This window comes from Papio anubis, chromosome 12 (genome assembly GCF_008728515.1).
Source record: "Papio anubis isolate 15944 chromosome 12, Panubis1.0, whole genome shotgun sequence".
NCBI lineage: Eukaryota > Metazoa > Chordata > Mammalia > Primates > Cercopithecidae > Papio > Papio anubis.
In genome coordinates this window covers 68,375,228-68,400,000 of record NC_044987.1, presented here as the reverse complement: position 1 = coordinate 68,400,000, position 24,773 = coordinate 68,375,228, and the positions used below count along the sequence as shown (strand labels likewise).

General features: G+C 44.3%; 1 protein-coding gene across 10 annotated transcripts in view; it reads left to right on the top strand.

Moving 5' to 3' along the window:
- Nucleotides 1–24,773, top strand: part of SCUBE2 (signal peptide, CUB domain and EGF like domain containing 2) — a 75,433-nt gene that overhangs the window by 36,829 nt on the left and 13,831 nt on the right. For 8 of the 10 annotated variants that reach the window (XR_637478.4, XR_637479.4, XR_001894950.3 and 5 more), the window contains 6 exons: nt 395–511; nt 778–864; nt 2,876–2,980; nt 5,490–5,645; nt 6,023–6,229; nt 22,002–22,172. Coding sequence is in view for 7 of the 10 variants with exons in the window: in XM_009186627.4 (XP_009184891.1) it covers nt 395–511; nt 778–864; nt 2,876–2,980; nt 5,490–5,645; nt 6,023–6,229; nt 22,002–22,172 (843 nt within the window). In the remaining 3 variants the exon portion in view is untranslated. The remainder of the gene's footprint in view (nt 1–394; nt 512–777; nt 865–2,875; nt 2,981–5,489; nt 5,646–6,022; nt 6,230–22,001; nt 22,173–24,773) is intronic. The other 2 variants (XM_003910246.5, XM_009186632.4) reach the window with 2 other exon arrangements.

Below are 24,773 nucleotides of genomic sequence, written 5' to 3'. Positions count from 1 at the left end.
ACAACGGGCTGGCCACTGACCCAGAGGCAGTGCAGCTCTGCGCGCTCCCACGTCCCACCCAACCCTCCCTCCACTGACTTTCCCACCAGCTGCAGCAGCCGTTCTTTAAATAGTTCAAAAACAGGAGATACTTTGCAGGATCTTTAGTGTTTCCTTCTGTGCTTCTGTGTAAGTTGGAACTCACTTCTGTTTTCCTGGTTGCTTTTCTGCATGAAGAGATGGCATATCAGGGGCTCCTTTCCCTCGGTGGGAATCAGGCCTAGCATCTATGTTCTATGCTGGGCATCAGCTCTCCCTTCTTTTCTTGGGGACTTTGGTGCATGGGACTCAACCATCCTTGTCACACTTAGAAATGTCCTTCTCTTTCTGTAAGTGTCTGTTTTGTCCTGTCTAGAAGTGAAGGGGCTCCTGCCCACAAGTGTGTCACCCCGTGTGTCCCTGCACTGTGGTAAGAGTGGTGGAGGAGACGGGTGCTTCCTCAGATGTCATTCTGGCATTCACCTCTCTTCAGGTGAGTGGGGCCCATTTCCCGGGGTAGGTCCTCACGCCAGGGCCAGGCCTTTCTGGCCTCCAGGTGTTAGATTCCCTCAGAGGGCTTCCAGGTCCTCCACCCGATGCCCCAGCCACCATGCTTTGAGAGGTCCATGCTTCAAGACCCCGTATGCTGGGCGTTTTTCTAGTGGCCCATGTGGAGTGGGGTGGGGGGAGAGTTTAGCTGCTACCAGGATAGCCTGTGACCTTGCTTATGCATTTGACAATTCACATTCTGTCTGTCAGGACTGCAAGGGGCCTACTCTGTCACCTGTGGCTCTTCCTCTCCTCTCAGGAGCAAACAACAAAAATCAAATGACTCTGCTTTTGGGGGTAATTACCAAATCTTACCAAATCTGCATGTTCTCTCTGGGGGCTCACCATGTTCAAGGGGCTTCATTCATGGGGTGCTGTTCTTGGACGCTGGCTTTGTTTTTTTAATCTTGATTTCCTTGATGCTGTGAGCATGTTCCAGATTGTTGTTGCCTGCAGTCCTGGTGCCCGGAATGTGACTCTCCCATGTAACAGATACTTACTGCGTGGCCACTGTATGTTAGGAGGCTGTGGTCAGCCCTGGTGGGTCATCATCCTGGGCAGAGGCCCACAGAACTCCGGGACCAGCGGGCTGTACTCCAGAGCACCTCAAAGGCTAAGGGAATGTGCCTGGGGCTTATGGCATGGATAGAAATAGGCAAAGCAGGGGCAGCAGGAATTCTGTGCCGAGAAAGGGGCCCAAACCCTTTCCTGTTTGTCAAAAGATGAAGAGTGAAATCCAAGGTTTTTAGGAGCCTGTGTCCTCCCGGATATAGATGACTTTGTCCTTATGTCATCAGAACACCTGAATGAGGTTCATATTACATCCTGATGTCCATATTACATATATGAGCAAAGCTGGAGACTCAAAGCAAGACAGTACAGCTCTCATGCGTTGACTGAGCAGTTCAAATATACCAGCCACCACAGTACACGTATTAACTGACTTAAGCCATACTACAACCCTCTGGGGAAATTTTATTATTATTCTCATTAACCAGATGAAGAAACTGAGGCTCAGAGAGGTGAAATAACTTACTCAAAGTGGTTTAGATAAGAAATAGGGGAGCTGGGATTTGAACCCAGGCAGTTTGGTGCAGAGTCTCAAGCACTGTCCTTCACTGCCCCTTTCAATGCACGTTTGGACTCAGCCAGGGCAGACATCATGGTCTGTTTCACCAAATCCCTCAGCAACAGTTCCTTGGTGATTTGGGCCACCCCAAGGGTGGACAAGCAAATAGCTAATAGCTATTCAGTTATTACTATGTACCAAGCAGGGAGCTAAACATTTTCCTTTTTTTAAACGCATTATCTCATTTTATCCTTACAACAGCCTGGTAATATAGATACTATAATTATGTCTATTTTACAGATGAGGACACTGAAGCTTAGGGAGATTAAGTAACTTGCTCAAGTTCTCACCACAACTTAAAAGAACTAGGGCATTGACTCCAGAAGCTACCGTGTGGTTAAGACTGACCGACCCTGGGAGGAGAACAGAATTTTGCACATCAGGCCCTCAAAGTGGGACCCTCACTCCCTCTCAGACCTCACAGCCTAGCCAGGTTTAGTGAGTGCCATCTGTGTCTGGAACGACAGCTCCCTCAGCCCTGTCCTCCCACGACAGGCTTGTTTAGGAAAATCTGCCCTTCACCATTTTGCCAAACGGGCTTATCCAGATTTGAACTGGGGGATTCTGGCCTTCTTTCTCAGGAAGGCACAAAAATGACTTCATGTTTTATTTCACCATGGAGGCTATTTTTGACCCTCAGTTTTAGAGGGAGGGAGATAGATAGATAGATAGATAGATAGATAGATAGATAGATAGATAGATAATTTTTTTTTTTTTTTTTTGAAATGGAGTCTCATTCACTCTGTTGCCTAGGCTGGACTGCAGTGGTGCAATCTCAGCTCACTGCAACCTCCGCCTCCCGGGTTCAAGCAATTCTCCTGCCTCAGCTTCCCAAGTAGCTGGGATTACAGGCATGTGCCACCACGCCCAGCTAATTTTTGTATTTTTAGTAGAGATGGGGTTTCACCATGTTGGCCAGGATGGCCTCTGTTATATTTGAACACTGGATTTGTCTCTCATATGAGGGGGTAACTATAATTTTTAGGAGGCTCCTGGTGGCCCCAGTCCAGGGCAATGGGCACTCCATGATCCAAGCCACTCTTGGCCTCAGGGTAGGAGCGGGGCTCAGGGTGTGCTGTGTGTGGTGGGAGCCGCCAGTGGACAGCTTGCTGCTTCCCATCTGGTGTCTCCATTCCTTTGCCTCTGAAGGTAACATCTCTCACTTGTTTCTTTCTGAAGATGTCGACACCGTCAGGACAAGTGTAACCTTTAAGCTAAATGAAGGCAAGTGTAGTTTGAAAAAGGCTGAGCTGTTTCCCGAGGGTCTGCGACCAGCACTACCAGGTATGGAATCAGATGGTTGGTGTAGGGAGCTTGCCTGCATGTGGGAAGGGGCCTGCAGCCAACCAAACTGGAGGTCTATGGGGGCCAGGGGCTGTCCAGCTGATCCAAGCACACTGCAGATGGGATTGAGCCATCCAGAACATGCAGGGACTCATCCCAAGAGGCAGAAGAGCATAACCTAGCACGCTTGTGTAGTTCTGGGGTCATACTTCGGGGCTTCCTTTGCATGGTATAGTTGGTGAGGCTCTGGGGAAACCCACGAGTTCATAGAAGTCAATAAGGGCTTCAGGTGAATTAGCAATTTGTGATCATATTGGGTTAAATTTTCTAGATCTCAGATTTTGCTTGAAATATAAGCCAAAGAAATGAAAAAAAGTTTGGCTCAGAAAGGATAACTTTGATGAACAAAGATCTAATATCCAGCTTTCCTGCTGGGTCTAGTTTTTGGAAGCAGTGACCCCATTGGCTTCAGCAAAGCAAATACCATCCAAGTAGAACTGGCCTTGTTGAAAAGAGCAGAATCTAACATTCCTTTTTCTTTCCCAGCACACATTTCCAGTATTATTTTATAGAATACTTTTAGAGATTAAAAATAAAAAGGATCAGGATTCATGTATTAGGGAGGCTTCTTTTCCCAATCTACTCTCAAATCATACAGACAAATAAACCTAAAGCTCACTCTAGTCACTTTTGCCTGCCTATTTTAAGTAAGTAATTTAAAGTAACTTTGTACCTCCATTTGATGGAATATTATGCAGCTATTAATTCTATGTTTTCAAAGAATGTTTAACGACACAGGAAAATGGTCTTGTTATAATGCTGAGATGTAAAGCAGGAGAGAAACATTCTGTATATCTAATACAATCCAAACTGTGTAAGAAAAAGTGTGCTAGAAGAAACACAAAACTCATTATATCATTTAGTAGTGGTTACATCTGGGTGGGAGGATGATGGGTAATTTTAACTTTTTTTCTGCATTTTCCAAATTAACCATAGTGAGCATTTATACTTTTAAATCTCAGGAGTGGAGGCAGGGAGCATTGTTTAAAAATAGATTTGAACCAGTCATGGTGCCTCACACCTGTAATCTCAGCACTTTGGGAGGCCAAGGCAGGCAGATTGCTTGAGCTCAGGAGTTTGGGACCGGCCTGGGCAACATGGCAAAACCCCATCTCTATGAAAACTACAAAAAGATTAGCCGGGCCTAGTGGTTCATGCCTGTAGTCCCAGCTACTCAGGAGGCCAAGGCGGGCAGATCACTTGAGCCCAGGAATTGGAGGCTGCAGTGAGCTGTGTTGACACCACTGTACTCCAGCCTGGGCGACAGAGCGAGACCCTATCTCAGTAAAATGAAATAAAATAAATAAAATGGTAAAAATAGACTTGGCCTGTAGTTTACTTAATGAGATTGTACTAGTGTTAATGTCTTAGTTTTGATAAATGTATGATGTTAACGTTAGGGGAGACTGAGTGAAGGTTATGTGAGAACTCTATACTATCTTAGCAACTTTTCTATAAATCTACTTATTTCAAAATGGAAAGTTAGAAAAATACATATGGAACATCGAAAGGGAAAAAGATTTAAAATGAGAATCTGTTCAGTTTAAGATTTGAAGTTACTCTTTTGAAAAGGTAAGATAAATCTTTAGGGGAAAAATATAGAGAAGAAATAAATTTGCCTCCTTCCTGTGGCCCCTGTTGACCTATGGCTTGAATGTCTTTGTAATGTTAAAGAAGAATCTGATACAGGTAATACTTCATTTCAATGAAGATTCTGAAATAGAGACAAATTCATGGAGTGGTTGATATGTGGACCTGCTTTTTGGTGAGGGTTAACAGAGTCACTGGAAACCATGGTGAGAGGGGAGACAGTCAAGTCAGGAAGAAGGATGTGCAAAGCCCTGTCTTATGCAACACTTCCACTCTCATCCTAGATGCCTTCATGATATTGTTTGGTTCTGTTAATGCTTTGTGCCATTTATTGCTCCTGGTTATTTAAAAATGAGACATCACTGCTGACGGGCGTTCCAGCTTTCCCTTCAGGTTAGAATGACTTCCAAGGTCAGATTGCCTGAAAGCAGTAGTTGGTTTCCTTTCCACTCCTGTGCTCATTCCTTATTTGCAGCCTCAGCCCCTGCTTGGCACATCCAGCTTTATGCAAACCAACTGTGAGAATGTAAGCACACGTTAGCAAACCGTCAGTAAAGAATGCAAGACGACCCCTGGTTCTTGTCTCCCACATATGTGGCCAGTCGGAAACATCTAGCATTTATTCATGAAAAGAATTTTCAAGAGCTAAATTGTAAAGTTATATAGGAGGCAATACTAGGTCTTCAAAATTAAAATGTCATTGCGCTCCAAGTTGAGGGCTTGCAGTGTCTTGGCATCTGGAGATAATCACTTAGTCCCTTGAGAGTTGTTTTAATGAAATGTTTACTGAGCTCTAGCAAATGTTCAGCTGAGTGCTTTGCCAGGATTTGGCTTCCGATAATTTTGTTTCTTCATACAGAGAAGCACAGCTCAGTAAAAGAGAGCTTCCGCTACGTAAACCTTACATGCAGCTCTGGCAAGCAAGTCCCAGGAGCCCCTGGCCGACCAAGCGCCTCTAAGGAAATGTTTATCACTGTTCAGTTTGAGCTTGAAACTAACCAAAAGGAGGTGACAGGTTGGTTTGAAAACAGTCTACATTGCCAGGCTTCTCACGGCTTGCTCCTTATTTCTTTGCCTTTCACTTTTTATCATTCTTGGGGGAAAATAATGCAAACACTGAAGTATCTCCTGTTTTTTTCACCCTGAAACTAAACTGAATTGGTTTGGAACCTGATGATTTTCTCTGCTTCATAAAAACCCAAAGCTACCATTTTGATCCACAAATTTCTGTTTGAATCAAATGCTGCCCAGCCTGCTAGGTGCCCCCTCCAGGTTTCTCCCCATTCGGTCCACAGGGAGCTCGGGGTGTTGGTAGGGCCTGCAGTTGATCTGGCCGTTGTCACACGCTGCAGCCTGACCTCTCCTGCACTGCTGTCCCTCTTGTTTCTGTAGCTTCTTGTGACCTGAGCTGCATTGTAAAGCGAACCGAGAAGCGGCTCCGGAAAGCCATCCGCACGCTCAGAAAGGCTGTCCACAGGGAGCAGTTTCACCTCCAGCTCTCAGGCATGAACCTCGACGTGGCTAAAAAGCCTCCCAGAACATCTGAACGCCAGGCAGAGTCCTGTGGAGTGGGCCAGGGTCATGGAGAAAACCAATGTGGTGAGTGGCCTGGGACATTCTTGCTAACAGAACAGCCTTGGGCTCCATAAACACTCAGGGTAACCGAAAGCAAGTCTGGCCCATCCTCCCTTCTCAGGGCTCTCTTTAGAGAACACTCTGGGCAGCCCTCTGTTTCCTAGTAACTGTCGCGTTTGTGTCTGTCGTCCCTGCTAGGCCCAGAGCTCCCTGGAGTGAGACTGATCTCATTCACCTCTCTGTCCTCAGCGCCTGGCATAGTGTCTGGCTTGTGGTGGGCACTAAAATGTTTGTTGACTTGAGGAACAGGAAAGAAGTGGCAAGGTTGATGAGAAGAGGGGTGTTGCCCTTTACAGGTCTGAGGGGCGGCAGTCTTCCCTGGCTGGGGCAGAACTGCAGGGGTAAGGCACCCTCGAGCCTTCTCCACACTCTGTCATCACAGCTACTCTTATGGTCTTCCTCTGGCTTGGCCAACTATGGCAATGAATAAGCTCCTGTCCGTAGTTCTGTGCACAGGCAAAGCTAGGGGGCTGCTTGGCTGCCTTACGAGACCCCGGAGCCTCAGCCCAGGGCTCCTAATAGTGTCAGTTCCATTGTATGGGTTGTGTTGGTGGTGGTATTTTAGAATTAAATTTGAGACCTGGCACTTGAGCAGCATCAGTTCTGTCTCTCTGATAAAGCTAGCAAGAGGGTCCAGGACACGAGGTTCTAGGATGGTCAGTTTAGAGATTTGTCACAAGGGACTCTTCTGGGCAATTATGGGAGATTTTATCTGAAAAGGCTTAGATGGGAAAAATTGGGTCTCACTTTACAGTAAAAATGATAATGATGTATTGAGTTCTTATCTGTCATAAGCATAACAGTAAGTCTCACGTCTGCATTATCTCAATTAATCCTAACAGTAACCTTCCCAGGTAGGTATTACTAACTGTATTTAACAGCTGAAGCTTAGAGGGCTAAGTTTTCTTGCTTAAGATCACACTGATGTTCTGATTCCAAAGCCTATGCTCTGGTCCCAAGCCGGGTGAATTTCAGTAACTAGATTTCTCCAGGATAAACTGATGTCCTTTTCCAAAGTGTCAGTAGAATCATGAGGCCTAAGCAATAAAGCTTAACTAAGGAGTAAGAATGTGTGTTTCTAAATAAGCCAAGCTGAATCCAGGGGCACTTGGTCCAGAGAATTGTCAGCCTTAGCCCCACAGCTCAAATTTGTTGCTTTGCCAAAACTTAGTGAAAATCAAGTGCAAAATCAAGTGGAACTGTCTGCAAGGGGCTGGTTTCCAGATAGTCTTGACTTTCATTCCAGCTGATTCTCTTAAAAAGAAACAAAGAGGGGAAAAAGTAAAAACAGCCCAGCTGGTTGATCCGTTCTCATTTAAAATTCTAAGAGTTCCAGTTTCCATACTAAAATAGTGGTGAGAGTTGGCTATGGCTGCCCTACTTTCCAGGATGAGTTGCAGAGACTGTCAGGGCCCTCCTGGCCTCTCAGGGTTCCACTGCACCCCTCCCCCATCTGCTATCCTGTTGGGGTGAGGCCTCGCAGACTGGCCAAGGAGTCTTTGTGGCCAGTTAAGAAGTCAAGAAAACCTATGTCAAGGGCTGCATGGACTGGCTCCCAGTGAGGGTATCACTAATACTACCATGGGTATGTTCCTGGGGAGTAAAGGCCCAAGGATAAGGAGCAGGAGTTACTTAACAGGGGCTTCATGACCACAACAGCCTACGAAAGATACTCAGGGCCAGGCGCAGTGGTTCACACCTGTAATCCCAGCACTTTGGGAGGCCAAGGTGGGCAGATCATGAGGTCAGGAGATCGAGACTATCCTGGCCAACATGGTGAAACCCCACCTCTACTAAAAAATGCAAAAAATTAGCGGGGCATGGTGGCGCGTGCCTACACGCCCAGCTACTCGGGAGGCTGAGGCAGGAGAATCCCTTGAACCAGGGAGTTGGAGCTTGCAGTGAGCCGAGATCGTGCCACTGCACTCCAGCCTGGGCGACAGAGCAAGATTCCGTCTCAAAAAAAAAAAAAAAAAAAGAAAGACACTCGGTAGAGGGTTTGTGTAGCTGTTGTGGTGTGTGAATGTGTCCCTGAGATGCTTGTCATGCTAAATTAGGTTTGATTTGTTTCTAGGGGAGCCAATGTGTCTTGTCTCAGGAGCTCCCTCAAACACTGGATGAATTTTGTAGCCCTCATGGCATCAAATCAGGTCCAGGTCTGACAGCAATGTTGAAGATTTTACCATGTAGAGAAAACAGCTTACCAGTGACATTCCTTCTTGCTGCTGAGGGAGGAAGTGGGTATAAAGAAGTGTCAGATGTGTTAATTAGAAAGGCTTTTTATACAGCAGGCAGCATGTGGCATGGGCAAGGCGGGGTGTGTGTATCTTCTAGTCCTGGTCTATTTGATGGTGTTAGGACTTCATAAAGACAAGGCTTGCTGATGTTTTCTGAACTCTGGATGGTACAGACAGTGGAGATAAGCCTAGGATAGTTCTTTTTAGAAATGATTTTCAGTATCTGCAGAAAAGAGCTCCAAAAAAATGGAGTCACTTCCATCTCTCCTTCCAGGAGAGGTTTATTTTTTTTAAATATGTTATGTTTATCTTTTTAAATACTTTAAATTTAGTTTTCAATTACAAAAGTAGTGCATGTTTCAAATGGCACAGAAATGTATACAGTAAAGATAAAAGTTTTCTCCACAGCTCCCTAATCCAACTCCCCAGCAGTAATCCCTGTTATAGTTTGCTGTGTTATTTTTCCATAACTGTTTTTATGCACATATAAAAAGGACATTTTATATATTCATTCAATAAATATTTATTGAGCACCAACTGTGTGCCAGGTATCATTCTAGATACCAGGAATCCAGCAATAAAGAAACAAGCAAACATCTCAGCCCACACAGAGTTTACAATTTTAGAGGAAGAAGGTAGACAACCAACCAATAAACAAGAAAAGATACTACTATCATGTAGCAGAGGGCGATAGGGATACGGAAAGCAGGCCTGCAGGGAAGTGGAATGGAAAGTGCCAGGCCAAGGTGAGGGGTGAGGGATAAGGAGCCTACTCCCCCAAAGTGCAGACTGTGGTCAGGGAAGGCCTCATTGCAAAGTGTCATTTGGGCAGACCCAAAGGACAGTAAGAAGCAAGCTATGGAGATATCTTGCTTCTTACTGGGTAAGAAGCTATGGGGGAAGAGAGTTTCAGGCAAAGGGAACAACAAATAGGAAAACCCCAAGGTACTGGAAGGAAGGCCAGAAGGATGAGAGCCGAGAGAGTCAGGGAGGGACAGCAAGGGCAGAGCAGTAGCAGAGGGAACTCAAAACCAGGGAGGACCCTGATCCCGAATCTGATGAGAAAGGAAGCCAGTGGAGGGCTTTGAGCAGAGGAGTAACTGACGTGTTTTCAAAAGATAACTTTGGCTACTGTGTTGAAAATTGACTATATGTTTACGTATGAATAAACATATATATATATATACACACACACACACACACACACACAATTTAAATAGGCTGGGTGCAGTGGCTCACATCTGTAATCCCAGCACTTTGGGAGGCCAAAGTGGAGGATCACTTTAGGCCAGGAGTTCAATACTGGTTTGGGCAACATAGTGAGACTCTGTCTCTGTCTCACTATGTTGGTTGGTAGCACCTGTAGTCCCAGCTACTCAAGAGTCTAAGGCGGGAGGATCATCTGAGCCCAGGAGTTTGAGGCTGCAGTGAGCTGTGATTGTGTCACTGCACTGCAGCCTAGGTGGCAAACCAAGAGCCTATCTTAACAAAATAAAAAACAAATATCAATACAATTTGAATAGTGCTATGTGTTGTTTTTAACTTAGTGTAGATCAAGAACATCTCTCTAACATGATAGAAGAGCAACCTCATTTCTTTTACAGCTTCCCAGGCTGTATTTGTTTGAAGACACCAGTACTGATTAGCCCTACCCCTATTGGTGAACATAGAAGTTATTGCTAATTTTTCTATTGCGAATAGCGCTCAGTGAGTATCATTCTTTTACACATGGCCAATATTTCTGAAGGATAGACTTGTAAAAGTACAATGGCTGACTCAAAGAACTTGTATATTTAAAATTTTAATAGATACTGCCAAATTACTTTCCCAAAAGATCATACCAATGCATGTTGCTTCCAACATTGGAGTGTTTATAGCCCTACATCTTTGCTAACGTGGATTATTTATCATTGATCCTTTTTGTTTTTGCAAATCTGATAAGCAAAAAAAAAAAAAAAGTCATTTTAACTTGGTTTTCTTTATTAGTAAGACTAAGCATGCTGTCTTATGCCTGTGGTCATTTGGATTCCTTCTTCTGAGAACATCTATATTCTTTGCCTATTTTTGCATTGAACTGTTTATCCTTTGAATATCATTAAAAAATAAATTTTAAAGTCCTAACTTACACCAGAGAAAATAATCACTTCTGACCAATTGTATATTTTCTTTCTTATTGTTATTTTATATAGTAAAGTCTCATTAATTTGGCATTTGGGGACTTTGGGGACAGCCTGCTCTCCAAGTGACCTTTGTACCATCTGTGATCAATTTTAGCAAGATGGCAAAAAAGAAATGATTATAGTCTCCAAGGAACAAATTCCTTAAGCTCTACAGTACTTCATAAAGTTCTTCATGTCTAAAGAAAATTAACTATATCACATGGACGTCTAGCTATTGTACTTTCATAATACCAGCTAAAAGATACATTATTTAAGAAATACACTGGATAATATACATGTGTGTATGCATGTGTGTGTGTATATGTATGTATGTATGTATGTATGTATATATACTGTATTTGGTTGTTTTTAAAACTTGCTGAGATTTTTAGAAGAAACAATCCAGACAACTGGCAAACTGGGAAGTATTTTAGTGCCTGGGTTCTTGAGAGACTAGGAACATTTAATTCGGTTTGTAACAGCTTACTGCTGTTCCTCTGTAGCAACTGAGAAACATTAATTCAACTAGTATTAATCGAGTACCATTCTGTCCACTCTGTGTGCTTGGGATGAAGCAATTAAGAACATAATAATCAAAGGGCCTATTCTCATGAAGTTCACACTGTAACAGAGGAAAACAGAAATTAAAAAGTAAAGCGATAATTTCAAAAGCTTAAGTGCTATGAAGAGAATAAAACAGAGAGGATTAGAGGGAGGATTACTCTCCATAGGGTGGCCAGGAAAGGCTCTCGGAGCAAGTGACTAGGAGCAAGTGGTCAAGCACCAAGGCCTAAGTGAGGAGGAGCAGCTGGCGTGCAACGTGCTGATGGTAGGGCCTGGGGGGTGTGGGGGAGCTCCGTAATGGGGGAGGATCAGCAAATCCAAAGGGCCTAAGGCAGGAAGGAGCTGAGCATTTCCTTCTTCTTTAAGATTATTATTATTCTATTTTTTAGAGACGGGGTCTTGCTATGTTGCTCAGGCTGGTCTTGAACTCCTGCGTTCAAGTGATCCTCCCACCTCAGCCTTCGAGTAGCTGGGATCACAGGCGTGAGCCTCTGTGCCTGGCTCAGATATTCTATTCTGAATTCTTTCGAAATTGAGAAATGATTTGGAAATGATCAGGCAGAGATTTCCTTTCTTGTTTAAACTGAGGAAAATATAAAATCTGTATTAGCACTATAGACCAGTATTTGACCAATATTTAACACACAGACTGAATAGGAAATTCTTTTAATTAAAAAAGTTTTAAAAACATGATTGAGTAAAATGTTGACATGCATTGAACACTGACACTGTGTTCAGCCCTGTGCTAAATACTTTACCTATATTATCTCATTTAATCCTCATCCCAAGTCTGTATTAACTCATCCCTTTTTACACATAAAGAAACTTGAGACACAGGATGACAAGCATTTTCCACAATGTCACCCAGCAAGTAAGTGTTGCAGAGGCAGGATTGAAATCCAGATCTGATTTGAGTCTATTCTTTTTTCCTTTTTTCTGGAGACAGTCTTGCTCTTATCACCCAGGCTGGATTCAGTGGCATGATCTCAGCTCACTGCAACCTCTGCCTCCCAGGTTCAAGCGATTCTCCTGCCTCAGCCTCCTGAGTAGCTGGGATTACAGGTGCCTGCCACCACGCCTGGCTAATTTTTGTATTTTTAGTAGAAACAGGTTTCACCATGTTGTCCAGGCTGATCTCAAACTCCTGACCTCAAGTGATCCACCTGCCTCAGCCTCCAAAAGTACTGGGATTACAGGTGTGAGCTACTGCACCTGGCCACAAGTCTATATTCTTCTCAATTTGAATGTCCTCACCTCTCCTGGGTTCAGCCTGTGCCCTGGGATCATCTTACTCATGCTGTACTCATATGCATAGCCCTCCATGTACCAACTCTGTGGGGAGTGCTGAGGAGGCCTAGGTAAGATACCATCCATTGGGTCACACTTAACCCTCCAGGGAAGGGTCAGAGATGCCTTCCCCAAAGAGAGAAAGCCTACGTAGAGTTTTGAAGGATGCATAGATGATGGCTAAGTGGGGAGGAGTATTCAGCCCAAGGAACAGCCTTGGGAAATGAGGAAGAGCAAGGTACGCACAGGCGATTATTGACATGTCAGTGTCACTAAACCTGGAGTACCAGGTAGAATGTGGTGGACAACTGGGCTAATGGGAGGGCATGGCCAACTCATGGAGACCTTGGATATGTTGCTAAGGAGCCTCAACTTTATCTCTAGGTGACATGTTGCCATTTACTCAGGAAGTGTCCAGGTCATATGTGTATTCTAGAAAGATCTCTCTGACTATACTGAAGGGAGCAGAATTAGAGGCAGAAAGACCAATCTGGGGGCTTTTGAATATGTTGCCTATGAGATATTGAGAACATGCAGGTCCTAGATAGAGAAACAGCAATGGGTTAGAGAAATATTTACGAGGAAAAACGAGCAGCATTTGGGGATGACATGGATTGGGGACTGAGAAGAGGAAAGAGGTGGGCTGAGCTCAGAGGATTCTGATTTGGCCTGTGATCCTGGCACTTGCTTCCCATACATCCCTCATCTCACCCTGCCCTGTTTCATATGCAGGAGGCACTAAGAAAAAGGCAGGAGGTTGGTTGAATGATGAAATGAATGTGATCACTGGGGAAGAAATAATCAAAAGAGATTTATAGGAGAAGCAGGAAAAAATAGGTTCTTGAGAGAGCATGAGAAAGGATGAAAAAAGATACATAAAAGGAGGCTAAAGCCTGAGTATTGAGTCAGAGAAACTGAAAGGAGTGCAGGAAGGCAAGGCAAGGAGGTTTTTGAGCCAGGGAGTGAAGCAATCAGAAAGAGATTATAGAAAGGTGCATCTGATGGTAGAATGGAAAGAGTGGAGGCAGGGAGGGACAGAAAGTCAGAGGGAATCTTGGAAGGTTCCTGCAGCAATCCAAATAAGAGATGGTGAGGATCTAAGGGACATTTGTGCTAAGGGGATAGAGAGAAGGGACACAGCTGTAGGATGCTGCCGCTGAGTGACAGGGCAGTGAGGAGAGAAGCCAGGGAGAGCTGTGATTTGGAGCCTTGTTGACTGGGAGAATAGAGATGCTTCTATAAGAGGAGTAAAGCCAGAGGCCAGGGAGAGAAGTGCTCCTTGGGCAACAAGATTTCTAGGCAGAGGTGTCCATGGGTGTCTGGGAGTCCAGCGAAACAACTTCTTCTCTTCATGCCCAGCCTAACTTGCCTAATCCTGAGTCTGTCCACACAGGCTCAGACCTGTCTCCTGTTAAAATGGATGGACAGCCCATGCCTCTAAGGCCACGCCTGTATCTTCCACTCAAGCTGGAGCCTGTCCTCTCTCAACTTCTTAAAAATATTGCCCCTGCTGTTGTCTCCATCGACCCCTCCCATCTCAGAATTCTTCTCCTCTGCTAGATCATTTCCAACATCACACAAACCCATCTCATGTCTTAAAAACCAAACAAACCCTCCATTGACTTCATGCATCTCTATAGCTACTGCCTCATTTCTGTGTCCCCCATTCTGTGTAGAACGAAACTCTTTGAAGGAGCCGTAGTCATACTGTCTTTGCCTCCTTACCTCCCATTTCTCTTCAGTCTGATTTTCATGCCTAACCTCTCCACAGAAACTTTTTCCAAGATTCCTAACCACCTCTGTGATGCCAAATCCAGTTGCCTTTGCTCACTCCTCATTGAGGCATTCTCTCCGCTCATCACTCCCTCTCCTGGAAACAGTTTCTTCCTGTGGGTTTCAGACACAACACACTTCTGCTTCTCCATACCTCACTGGCTGCTCCCTTTTCATTTTCAATGCTGGTTCCAGTTCCTCCCCTACTTTCTGATTATCCTAAGGCTGAATCCTTTGTCCCCTCCTCTGTCTTCATACTCTCCTTGGTGACCTTACCCAGTGCCATAGCTTTAAATGCCACCACATGCTGGCAACTCTGAAACTGCCCTCTCCAGCTCCTTTGTCCCAGAGATGTTGAACATTTAAGAACGCACACACACACTCTCTCTCTCCAAGTAAAACATATATGGATGTTTACTTGTTTATAAACTATATACTTACACTATTGGCTAGTACACTGTGTTCATCACAGAAGACAGAACAAGATAAAGATTAAATAAACACATTTAAAACTAACTGGCTAGCATCTTAAGGTAGAATCTTTACAATTGGGCAAGGTTCATTATTGACAGTGGTGGTTGCAAATCCATTTGTCATATAGTCTTTTTGACCATTGCTAGTGCTTTAGGTGAACTCTTGACAGATTGGATTAAATTGTAACTGTTTATGTCTCATGATGTAGTTTAACAAAGAGCTAATACACTAATGCCCCCTTATAGGCAGTTTTGCTTTCTGTGGTTTCAGTTACCTGGGTCAACTATGGTCCAAGAGTATCAAATGGAAAATTCCAGAAATAAACAATTTGTAAGTTTTAAATTGCCCACTCTTCAGAGTGGCATGATGAAATCTCGTGTTGTCCTGCTCCATCCTGCCTGGGATATGAATCTTCCCTTTATCCTTCGTACCCATAGTGTGTACCCTCCCCATCCTGCCTGGGATATGAATCCTCCCTTTATCCCGCGTACCCACGGTGTGTACCCTCCCCATCCTGCCTGGGATATGAATCCTCCCTGTATCCCGCGTGTTAGTCACATAGTAGTCATCTCAGTTATCAGACTGACAAGAAGGGTACAGTACTATAAGATATTTTGAGAGACCACATTCACATAACTTTTTATTATAGTATGTTGTGATAATTGTTTTATTTTATTATTATTGTTAATCTCTTGCTGTGCCTAATTTATAAATGAAACTTTATCATGAATAAGCACGCACAGGAAAACCCCTAGTGTATATAGGGTGTGGTACTCTCCGAGGTTCCAGGCACCCACTGGGGGTCTTGGATGGGAAACCTCCGCTCCACTGTGGACACGGGTGGCTGCTGTGCTAGGAGCAGAAGATGCGCCCGCGGGTCCTCTCCTGTGGTGCGGACATGGGTGGCTGCTGTGCTAGGAAAAGACGCCGCGGGCCTTCTCCTGTGGTGCGTACGCGGATGGTTGCTGTGCTAGGAGCAGAAGATGCGCCCGCGGAGCGCGGACACTCCTGTGGTGCGCATGGGCGCGCGTCATGTTTACGCCCTTCAGTCGAGTGTTCTTTCCAGGAATCCATCAAAGCTGCTTTCTATTTTGTGATGGTTAGTTTAGTTAAAACACGATAATATAGGTCAGGACATCTCATTACCCAGGCATAGCTAAGCTGTCACTGTTCTCTATGTATTGAGAGGCGAGAGCCAGTCAGTGCCTTGCGCCTGAGTTGTGGGTGCCAGTGCTTCTCTTTTCTTGGCGACCCTGGCTCTTCACATGTGTCTTTTGCCTCACAGAAATGGAGACTGGCTGAGAGGCTGCTCTTACACCATATTCTAAACCAGGGGAGCTTCGTTTGTTTCTTATTTTAGGTGAAAATTCGTAGGCATGGGTGTAGAAACGTGCTCCCACCGGTGGATCACCTTGTCAACCCCTGAGGTGTAGTATTCCGCCTCAGAGACCACCAGTAGAATCCGTGCCATCTTAGTATCTGCACCTGGATGGCCAACTGGCATCTCAAAGCTTCTTATCCTCCCAAGCATCAAATCAAACCAAACCAGCATCCTCCCTCCCAAACCAGCATCTCAGTAAGGGGCACCTCTCCTCACCCAGTTGCTCAAGTCAAAGGCCTGAGTCATCTTGATCTCTCCCTTTATGTCATGTTCCTCATCCAGTCCATGTGCAAATCCTGTCAGCTCTGCCTTCAGGTAATTTCCTTTATCCGACCAGTTTTCTCCTTCTCCGTTATTGTTACTGCTCTGTTTCAAGCCACCATCATCTCTTGCCCAGTCTGTTGTACCAGGCTCTGAACTGTTCTCCTCAGCCTTGCCTGGCCTTCGTCTGTTCTTCACACAGCAGCCAGGACATCTCTTAAAAACATAAATTAGGCTGGGTACAGTGGCTCACTTTGGGATGCCGAGACGGAGGACCGCTTGAGCCCAGGAGACCCCATCTCTACAAAAAGTTAAAAAATTAGCTGGGCATGGTGGTGCAAGCCTGTAGTTCCAGCTACTCAGGAGGCTGAGGTGGGAGATCACTTGAGCCCAGGAGGGTCAAGGCTGCAGTGAGCCATGATCATTCCACTGCACTCCAGCCTGGGTGATAGAGCACAACCCTGTCTCCAGGAAAAAAAAGAAAGAAAAAAGAAAAGAAAAGAAAAACATAAATCAGACTGTGTCACTCCCCCATTTCAAACCTCCAACATACTTTGAGTAAGTTCTAATTTCCTTACCATGGCTTTTAAGCACCCGCGTGATCTGGCCCTTGCTTGCTTTTTAAAGTTAATCTCTTATTGCCCTACCCGCTTATGCTGTGTTCCTACTACACTGCCCTTCTTGCTATTAGGCAATCTCATTGCAAGGCTATTTCCTGTTTTTTGTTTTGTTTTGTTTTGTTTTGTTTTGGTCTTTGTTTTTTAGACAGGGTCTTGCTCTGTCACCCAGGCTGGAGTGCAGTGGTGTGATTTTGGCTCACTGCAACCTCCGCCTCCTGGGCTCAAGCTATCCTCCCACTGGCGTGCACTACCACACTCAGCTAACTTTTTAAGGTGATTTTGGAGAGACAAGGTCTCACTATATTTCCCAAGCTGGTCTTGAACTCTGGGCTCAAGCAGTCCTCCTGCCTCAGCCTCCCAATGTGCTGGGATTACAGGTGTAAGCCACAGCGCCCAGCCTATTTCCCACATTTTATTCTGGTATCTGTTCAGAAAGGCCTTTCTTGGCCACACTTCTAAAATAGCATACATACAAACTCCATCCCTACCCCTTCTTTGTCCTCTTACCTTGTTTTCCTTTTCTTCATCATACCACTACTTGCATTTGATTACATATTTGTTTGCTCATTGAGAATTATTGCTCATTTATTTACTTCCCTGAGAACCCCATTAGAACAGGGTCATATCTGTCTTCTCTGCTGTGTCTCCAGCTCCTAGAACGGTACTCAGCACATAATGAGTGCTCAATAAGTACTTATTGAATGAATGAGTAAATGAATCTTCACAGGGACAACAGATGAAATCCCAAGGATAGCAGATAACATTAAGAGAAAAGAGGGCAAAGGGCAAATCTTTGGAGAAATATTTAAATTGAGGGCAAAAGAGGCACTCTAAAAGAAGTGAAATCTCAACTCCAGTTAACTAGGCATGGAAAGAACAGTGTGCATTTGGGAACCCAATAAGGAAGAAGGCGTCAAGCTGGGCTCATTTCTGTGCCCTAACTATAGGAATGTTTTTAAAGAGCAAACCTGAGCATAGGTCAAAAACCTGGACAATGAAAAATCAATCTCTCAGCCCAAGAAGGCACTGTCCCCTGTTATCTTGGGGGCAGTCATTTAAAGAAAGCTCAAACCAGGATCCTGAGGCCAGCGCGGCCTGGGGCACCAGCGCTTCTGAACTGGGACAAAGCAGCAGCCCTGGGGCACCCTGGGAATCCGTGTAGGCTGCTTGTGGCTCTTCTTCAGAAGTCAAGGCGTGATTCTTAAGAAAACAGTCCAATGCTAGAGGGTGACCCCTTTTATTAGGTTCATCATCTGAGCCACAGAGAGACCATAGTGTTTGTCCATAGCCTGAAATACTCAAAGGCCACAGTGCTGAAAAGAGGCCAAGGCTTGAGGCCTCTTTGTCGCCATTAATCCTCATCCTGCTGGTCTGTCCCTTTTGCATCAGAAAAGCTTTCTCATATCTTTTTTAAAGAAGGAGAGAAAACAGCTGTGTGGGATTTGAGAATGAGATTTTAATGGTCACTGAAGGCAGACAAAAGCTTTGCTGTGATAGTGAAGTGTTCTGGGAGCAATTGACTCCTTTGTCCTGGGCAGCAAAACAAGCTGGCTGCTGAAGGAGAAGAGAGAAGCCACTGGAACATGTGATTGAGGTCTCCACAGGCCAGATTCTCAGCACATTTGCAAAGAGCTGTTTTCAGGCATCCCTTCATGATATTTCAGAGTCACCTTTTAGTGTTTAGCTCATTTTTACCTTGTGAAAGAATCAAATATATTTGGGAGGTGCTTGGCATGAATTATTTCTGCAGGCCTTTCTCTCTGGAAGGAAAATGGAAATTGTGACTGACAATATGAGTTTGTTTATGTGAAGCAGGCCTTTCATTGTGAGGAAAAAGAACTGGTGCCCTCTTTTCCACAGGGCAGCCTGAAGGGTTTCTCAGCCCTTCGAGCAGTTAAGAAATGGCACAGAGGTGGGATATTGTGAGGTCTCTCTAAAGGTCATCTTGCAAAGGCTGTGGAGGTTGAAAGAGTTCTCAGGAGCAAGGGACAGCAGAGCAGCAGGAGCCTGTCCTGGTCCCCAGCTCAGTGAGAACCAGGCCTGGTGGTGTCCACCTGCCGAGGGCATCCGTTTTCTGCCAGAGGAACCATGATGGAACAGACCATGGTGATGTGACTCTAAGTTATGATTAACGGGGCTGTTGGAATCATTGTCACCATATGGGCACTTTCCCTTCCATGGATGAGTATTATAAAAACAGCTCTTCTTCAAATAGAAATGGCTGAGCAGAGGGGCTCTGGACAGCCTTGGTTTTACCTGCTTTCTGCCAGTCTTCATGACAGGCAGGCTCCTTAGAGCCATGAAGGAGTTATTCTCTGATTCACTGGCCCACTACAGACACTGAAAGAGTCAAGTGGGACACAGGGTAAAACGTGAATTCCTAGTACAGAATTCAGCCCAGCTTTACATGAGAGATGGGCTGGAACCAGAGTGATATGGAAACCATTATCCAGTAGGGCTGCATTTAGAGAAGAAGTCTGGAATTATACTCTGTTTGCCATCAATCTCATTGTAATATTGTTTGCCAATAAAACAAGAATTTGGTTCACTTTTAATTTTTTAAAAATATAAAAATGTGGTCAGCCGTGGTGGCTAATGCCTATAATCCCAACACTTTGAGAGGCTGAGGCAGGTGGATCACCTGAAGTCAGGAGTTCGAGACCAGCCAGGCTGGCATGGTGAAACCCTGTTTCTATGAAAAATACAAAAAACTAGCCAGGCATGGTGGTGTGCACCTGTAATCCCAGCTTCTCAGGAAGCTGAGGTAGGAGAATCACTGGAACCCGGGAGGCGGAGGTTGCAATGAGCCAAGATCATGCCATTGAACTCCAGCTTGGGCAACAAGAGCAAAATTCCGTCTCAAAAAATATATACATAAAAAATTGTATTTAAATGATACATGAATATTGTAAAAGAAAATCCAAGAAATATGAGTTTAAGATTTAGATATTAGGATAGACTTTATTGATTGGTTACATTGAATTGTAGAAATAATATTTAAAATGTGGCGTATTTTAGCTTACCATGATCCAAAAGCCTGATTTTTTTTTTAAGATTATGGAATGAATAATGAAAAGACACTTTTATTTCTTACAACAGAGACCTTTGCTATGTTTAACCCTAAGAGTATATATACAAATTACATTTGTAGAATAGGATGAAAACCGATTTCGCTCGTTATAGACACTGGAGAGCTATAATAGTTAACTTTATCATGTAATTTTTTTCTATTTCTTGGCAGCTTACATATAGAGAATGTTTGTTCCAGTCAAACTCTCCTAGCCCCATAGAAAATCCTTGATAAAGTCTTCAACTGCAGTTACATCTGCCCTTTTGTTAAATAACTTTTTTCCCTTTTAAACTCGAAGCTCTTGATCTTACAGTACCATAGGAGTATTTCACAAATTAGCTGTGGGACTTTGGCCAAATTATTAACCTCCCTAAGTCTCTGTTTCTGTAAAATGGTGCCAATAATAGCACCTAAATCCTTAGGGCTATGTTGAGGAATAAATGAAATACTATATGTAGAGCTTTTGGCATGGTGTCTGATATAAGTACTCAACAAATGTTAGTCATTAGAAATGCTACTTTGATGACTCTATTGATGATGTTTGAATAGTAGGGAGCCAAATTTGGTAAGTTTGCTTCATATTCATAGCCTAAAATAAGGTACAAATCTACGTTTAACAGTACTAGAAATAGAATCAGAAGCAACGTTTATGAATTTCCTTATTTACCAGCGTTTACGCTTTGTTGTATTGATTTTTTTTTTCTTTGAGACAGAGTCTCACTCTGTCACCCAGGCTGGAGTGCAGTGGCACCATCTCGGCCCACTGCAACCTCTGCAATTGCAGAGTTCAAGCAATTCTCCTGCCTTGCTTCCCAAGTAGCTGGGATTACAGGTGTGCGCCACCACACCCAGCTAATTTTTCTGCTTTTGTTTTGTTTTGTTTTTAGTAGAGATGGGATTTCTCCATGTTGGCCAAGCTGGTCTGGAACTCCTGACCTCAGGTGATCCACCCACCTCAGCCTTCTAAAGTGCTGGGATCATAGGTATGAGCCACTGCTCACAGCCCATTGTATTATTTATTATGAACCTGAAGTGTGCTATTTTGTAAGAGTCTTGAGATCACTACCCATCCCAGCTGGCCACCAGAGAATGAGCTTTTCAAAACACAGCTTCTGGTCATCTTCCTCTCCTTTCTTTTCTTTTTTCTTTTTTAGAGAAGGGGTCTCATTCTCACTATGTTGCCAAGGCTGGACTCAAATTCTTAGGCTCAGGAGATTCCATCTTAGCCTCCCCAGTAGCTAGGACCACAGGCACAAACCACCATACCTGGCTCCTGTCCTTTCAATGATTCCTTTACCTGTGAGAATAAAATCCAAATGCCTGGCACTCAAGAACTTTTGAAGTCTGTTCCCAACCTTTTCTTTCCTCTCCTCCTGATTTAATGCATGAACTTTTAGAACCTGCCCCCTTTCCCACCTGTGAAGATCCTATTCATCCTTCAAGGCCTGATACAAATGTGACCTCCTCTAGGACACCTTTCAGGATGCCACCAAGCAGAATTAATAACACTCTGTTCTTCCAGGACTAGACCTATGTTCAGTGAATGATTTTCATCTCTATAATTGTTCCAACAGCCCTGTGAAGTAGGGAGATCCAGGATTTTTTTAAATCTCTCTTCGACCATCAATGCTTATGCTACAAAAATAATTAGAACCCCTGTGATCCCTGTTCTCAAGGAGCTCATGGTCTGGGGAGAGACAGACCTGTAAACCCCTCTTACAGGGCAATAAATATCATGCTGTGCAGAGGTGTGCAGAGAGAACTGAGGCTGGGCACACTGTGTATTCAGGGAGTTTGCATGCGGTGGGTGGTGTGGTCAGTGCCATCTATTTGCCTTCATCTCTAGAACTCACATCATCCTTCCTTGGCCTTTGTGTTCACACTGACCAGATTGTTTCCCTTTTGGCTAGTCAGTTGCAGGGCTGGGACCTATTATGATGGAGCACAAGAACGCTGCATTTTATGTCCAAACGGAACCTTCCAAAATGAGGAAGGACAAATTACTTGTGAACCATGCCCAAGACCAGGAAATTCTGGGGCCCTGAAGACCCCAGAATCTTGGAATGTGTCTGAATGTGGAGGTAAGGATGTTGTCTGTTCCTTCCTACTCCTGCCATCATTGATGTCATTGTTTAGACAGAAGGCATCTCAAGGACTCCAGACAATGCACACTCACCTGGGGCTTCCTACAAGTAGGGACCATGTTGGCTCATCTTTGGCTCACCAGTGCCTAGGTCAGTGCCTGATACATGCTGGGCAGATACTCATTCGAGCAAATAAATGAAGATGGGGTAGAATACACTAGCAGAAGAGTGTAAGTGTTGCAACTGCACGCTTTATTCACTGGAAATATATACACCTGAAACCTGAGTGATTTCCCTGTCTATAGGTACTGTTTTGAAAGTGTTAAAATGAAGAGAGGAGGTCTGGGGTTTTCTCTAGCTTTGGTCTCAAATTCATAGCTTTTTTATTTAAAACAAATATATCCATTTATTTTGTTAAAACTGGGACCTCCTCTGTGAAGAGCTTTTAATTATCTCTTACAAAATGTTAACTTTGAAGTCAATCTCAAGCTCTGTGGGCTTTCCTATTTGTTTTATTATCAAATGTCTTCCTTTTATTAAATGGGAGAAGGGCTGGCTGTATTGACACTCTGTGGGCTCCAGTGGCAAGTGTGATCTGAATGGTGATTTGTATCTGATGGCCACGACAGAGTGAAGACCCCCTGTGCTGCTCCCACAGCTGTCCTTGGAGTGACTCCCAGCCTCAGCTTTATTTCCCACCTAAGTAACTCCAGACTCAACTGCAAGGCTGTTTCTGGCTTAAAAATCAAATCCTCATATTGACCGTGTGACTCCTATCATATCTTTGGCCTGTTATAAAACTCCAAAACTAACTGCAAGGTTGATAAGGGGGGACATTTCAGCATGTACTTACCCTTTTATGTGACATTATTATTATTATATTTTCTTGAGATAGAGTCTCTGTCACCAAGGCTGGAGTGCTATGGTGCGATCTTGGCTCAATGCAACCTCCACCTCCTGGGTTCAAGTGATTCTCGTGCCTCAGTCTCCCAAGAAGCTGGGATTACAGGTGCATGCCACCATGCCCTGCTAATTTTTGTATTTTCAGCAGAGACGGGGTTTTGCCATGTGGGCCAGGCTGGTCTCAAACTCCTGACCTCAGGTGATCCACCCGCCTCGGCCTCCCAAAGTGTTGGGATTACAGGTGTGAGCCACTGCACCCAGCCTATGTGACCTTATTAAGAAAAATTTAGGCTAGGCATGGTGGCTCATACCTGTAACCCTAGTACTTTGGGTTCAGGATCACTTGAGCTCAGGTGGCTAACCCTAACCCTAAAGACCAGCCTGGGCAACATAGTGAGACCTCGTTTGTAGAAAAAATTAAAAAAAAAAAATTAGCTGGGCGTGGTGGCACATGGTAATCCCAGCTACTTAGGTGGCTGAGGCGCAGGGATAGTTATTAAGCCCAGGAGGTCAAGCTGCAGTAAGCTGTGATTGTGCCACTGCACTCCAGCTTAGGCAACAGAGATCCTGTCTCAAAAAAAAAAAAAAATTGACAGCAATAAGAATATTAATAATAATGGTTATTATAGCTAGCATGTATTGAATATTCACCTATGCCAGGCATTATGCTAAGTATATTATATGATTTATTCATAATTCATATAATCATTACAACTCCACGAGGCTAAAGTGACTCTTTTAAGGTCACACAGCCAAGTGGAGAATGTGGAATCAGAACCCAGGTCTGACACGCTCCAGGCTCCTCCCAAGGGTGTGTGCTCTTGAAATGCTATCATATCTATAACTTATGGGGGAAAATAAGACCACTATGATTAATGGAGGGAGATGATTAAGAATATAAGAGATAGCAGACTTTGATAGCATCTTGCCAATGACTAATTCCTGAGGAACATGTGCTTTTAGAAATCCTTTTGTTTGTTTATGGTTGTGTTTCTTGTCCCAGGTGTAACATGTGTAAGATCTAACTTAGTAAATATTATTGTTAAAAGAGGGGAGACTCTTTGGGTCACTTTTTTTTTTTTTTTTTTTTTTTTGAGACAAGGTTGTGCTGGATCACCCAGGCTGGAGTGCCGTGGTGCAAATATGGCTCACTGCAGCCTGGAACTCCTGGGCTCAAGTGATCCTCCTGACTCAGTCCCAGAGTAGATGGGACTACAGACATGTGCCTCTATGTCTGGCTAATTTTTAAATGTTTTGTAGAGAGGGGATTTCGCCATGTTGCCTAGGCTTGTCTTGAGCTCCTAGGCTCAAGTGATTCTCCTGCCTCAGCCTCCCGAAGTGTTGAGATTACAGGCATGAGCCATCAAGCCCAGTCCGGATCACTCTTTATATCACTAGGATGTAATCAGCTAGGTAAAGGGGTACTTCTAGATCTAATTACCAAATTGGTTCCAGGGCAGAGAACTCTCTCTCCTGCCTTGCAGGGGATGCCTAGGCAGTGTGTAGACCTAAGCCTGAGAACTCCCCAGGCCTTCCTATACTTTGGAAGCAGTTGACATTTGACTTACTGGTTTCCATCTTTGCACTGTGCTGTGTAGCCCTGTGTGTAAACAGCAGGCACTCATGTGCCATTGACTAAGGGTCAGAAGCACCGCAGCGTTGACTGTGTGCTGTCTGACTGAGGTGGGAACTGCA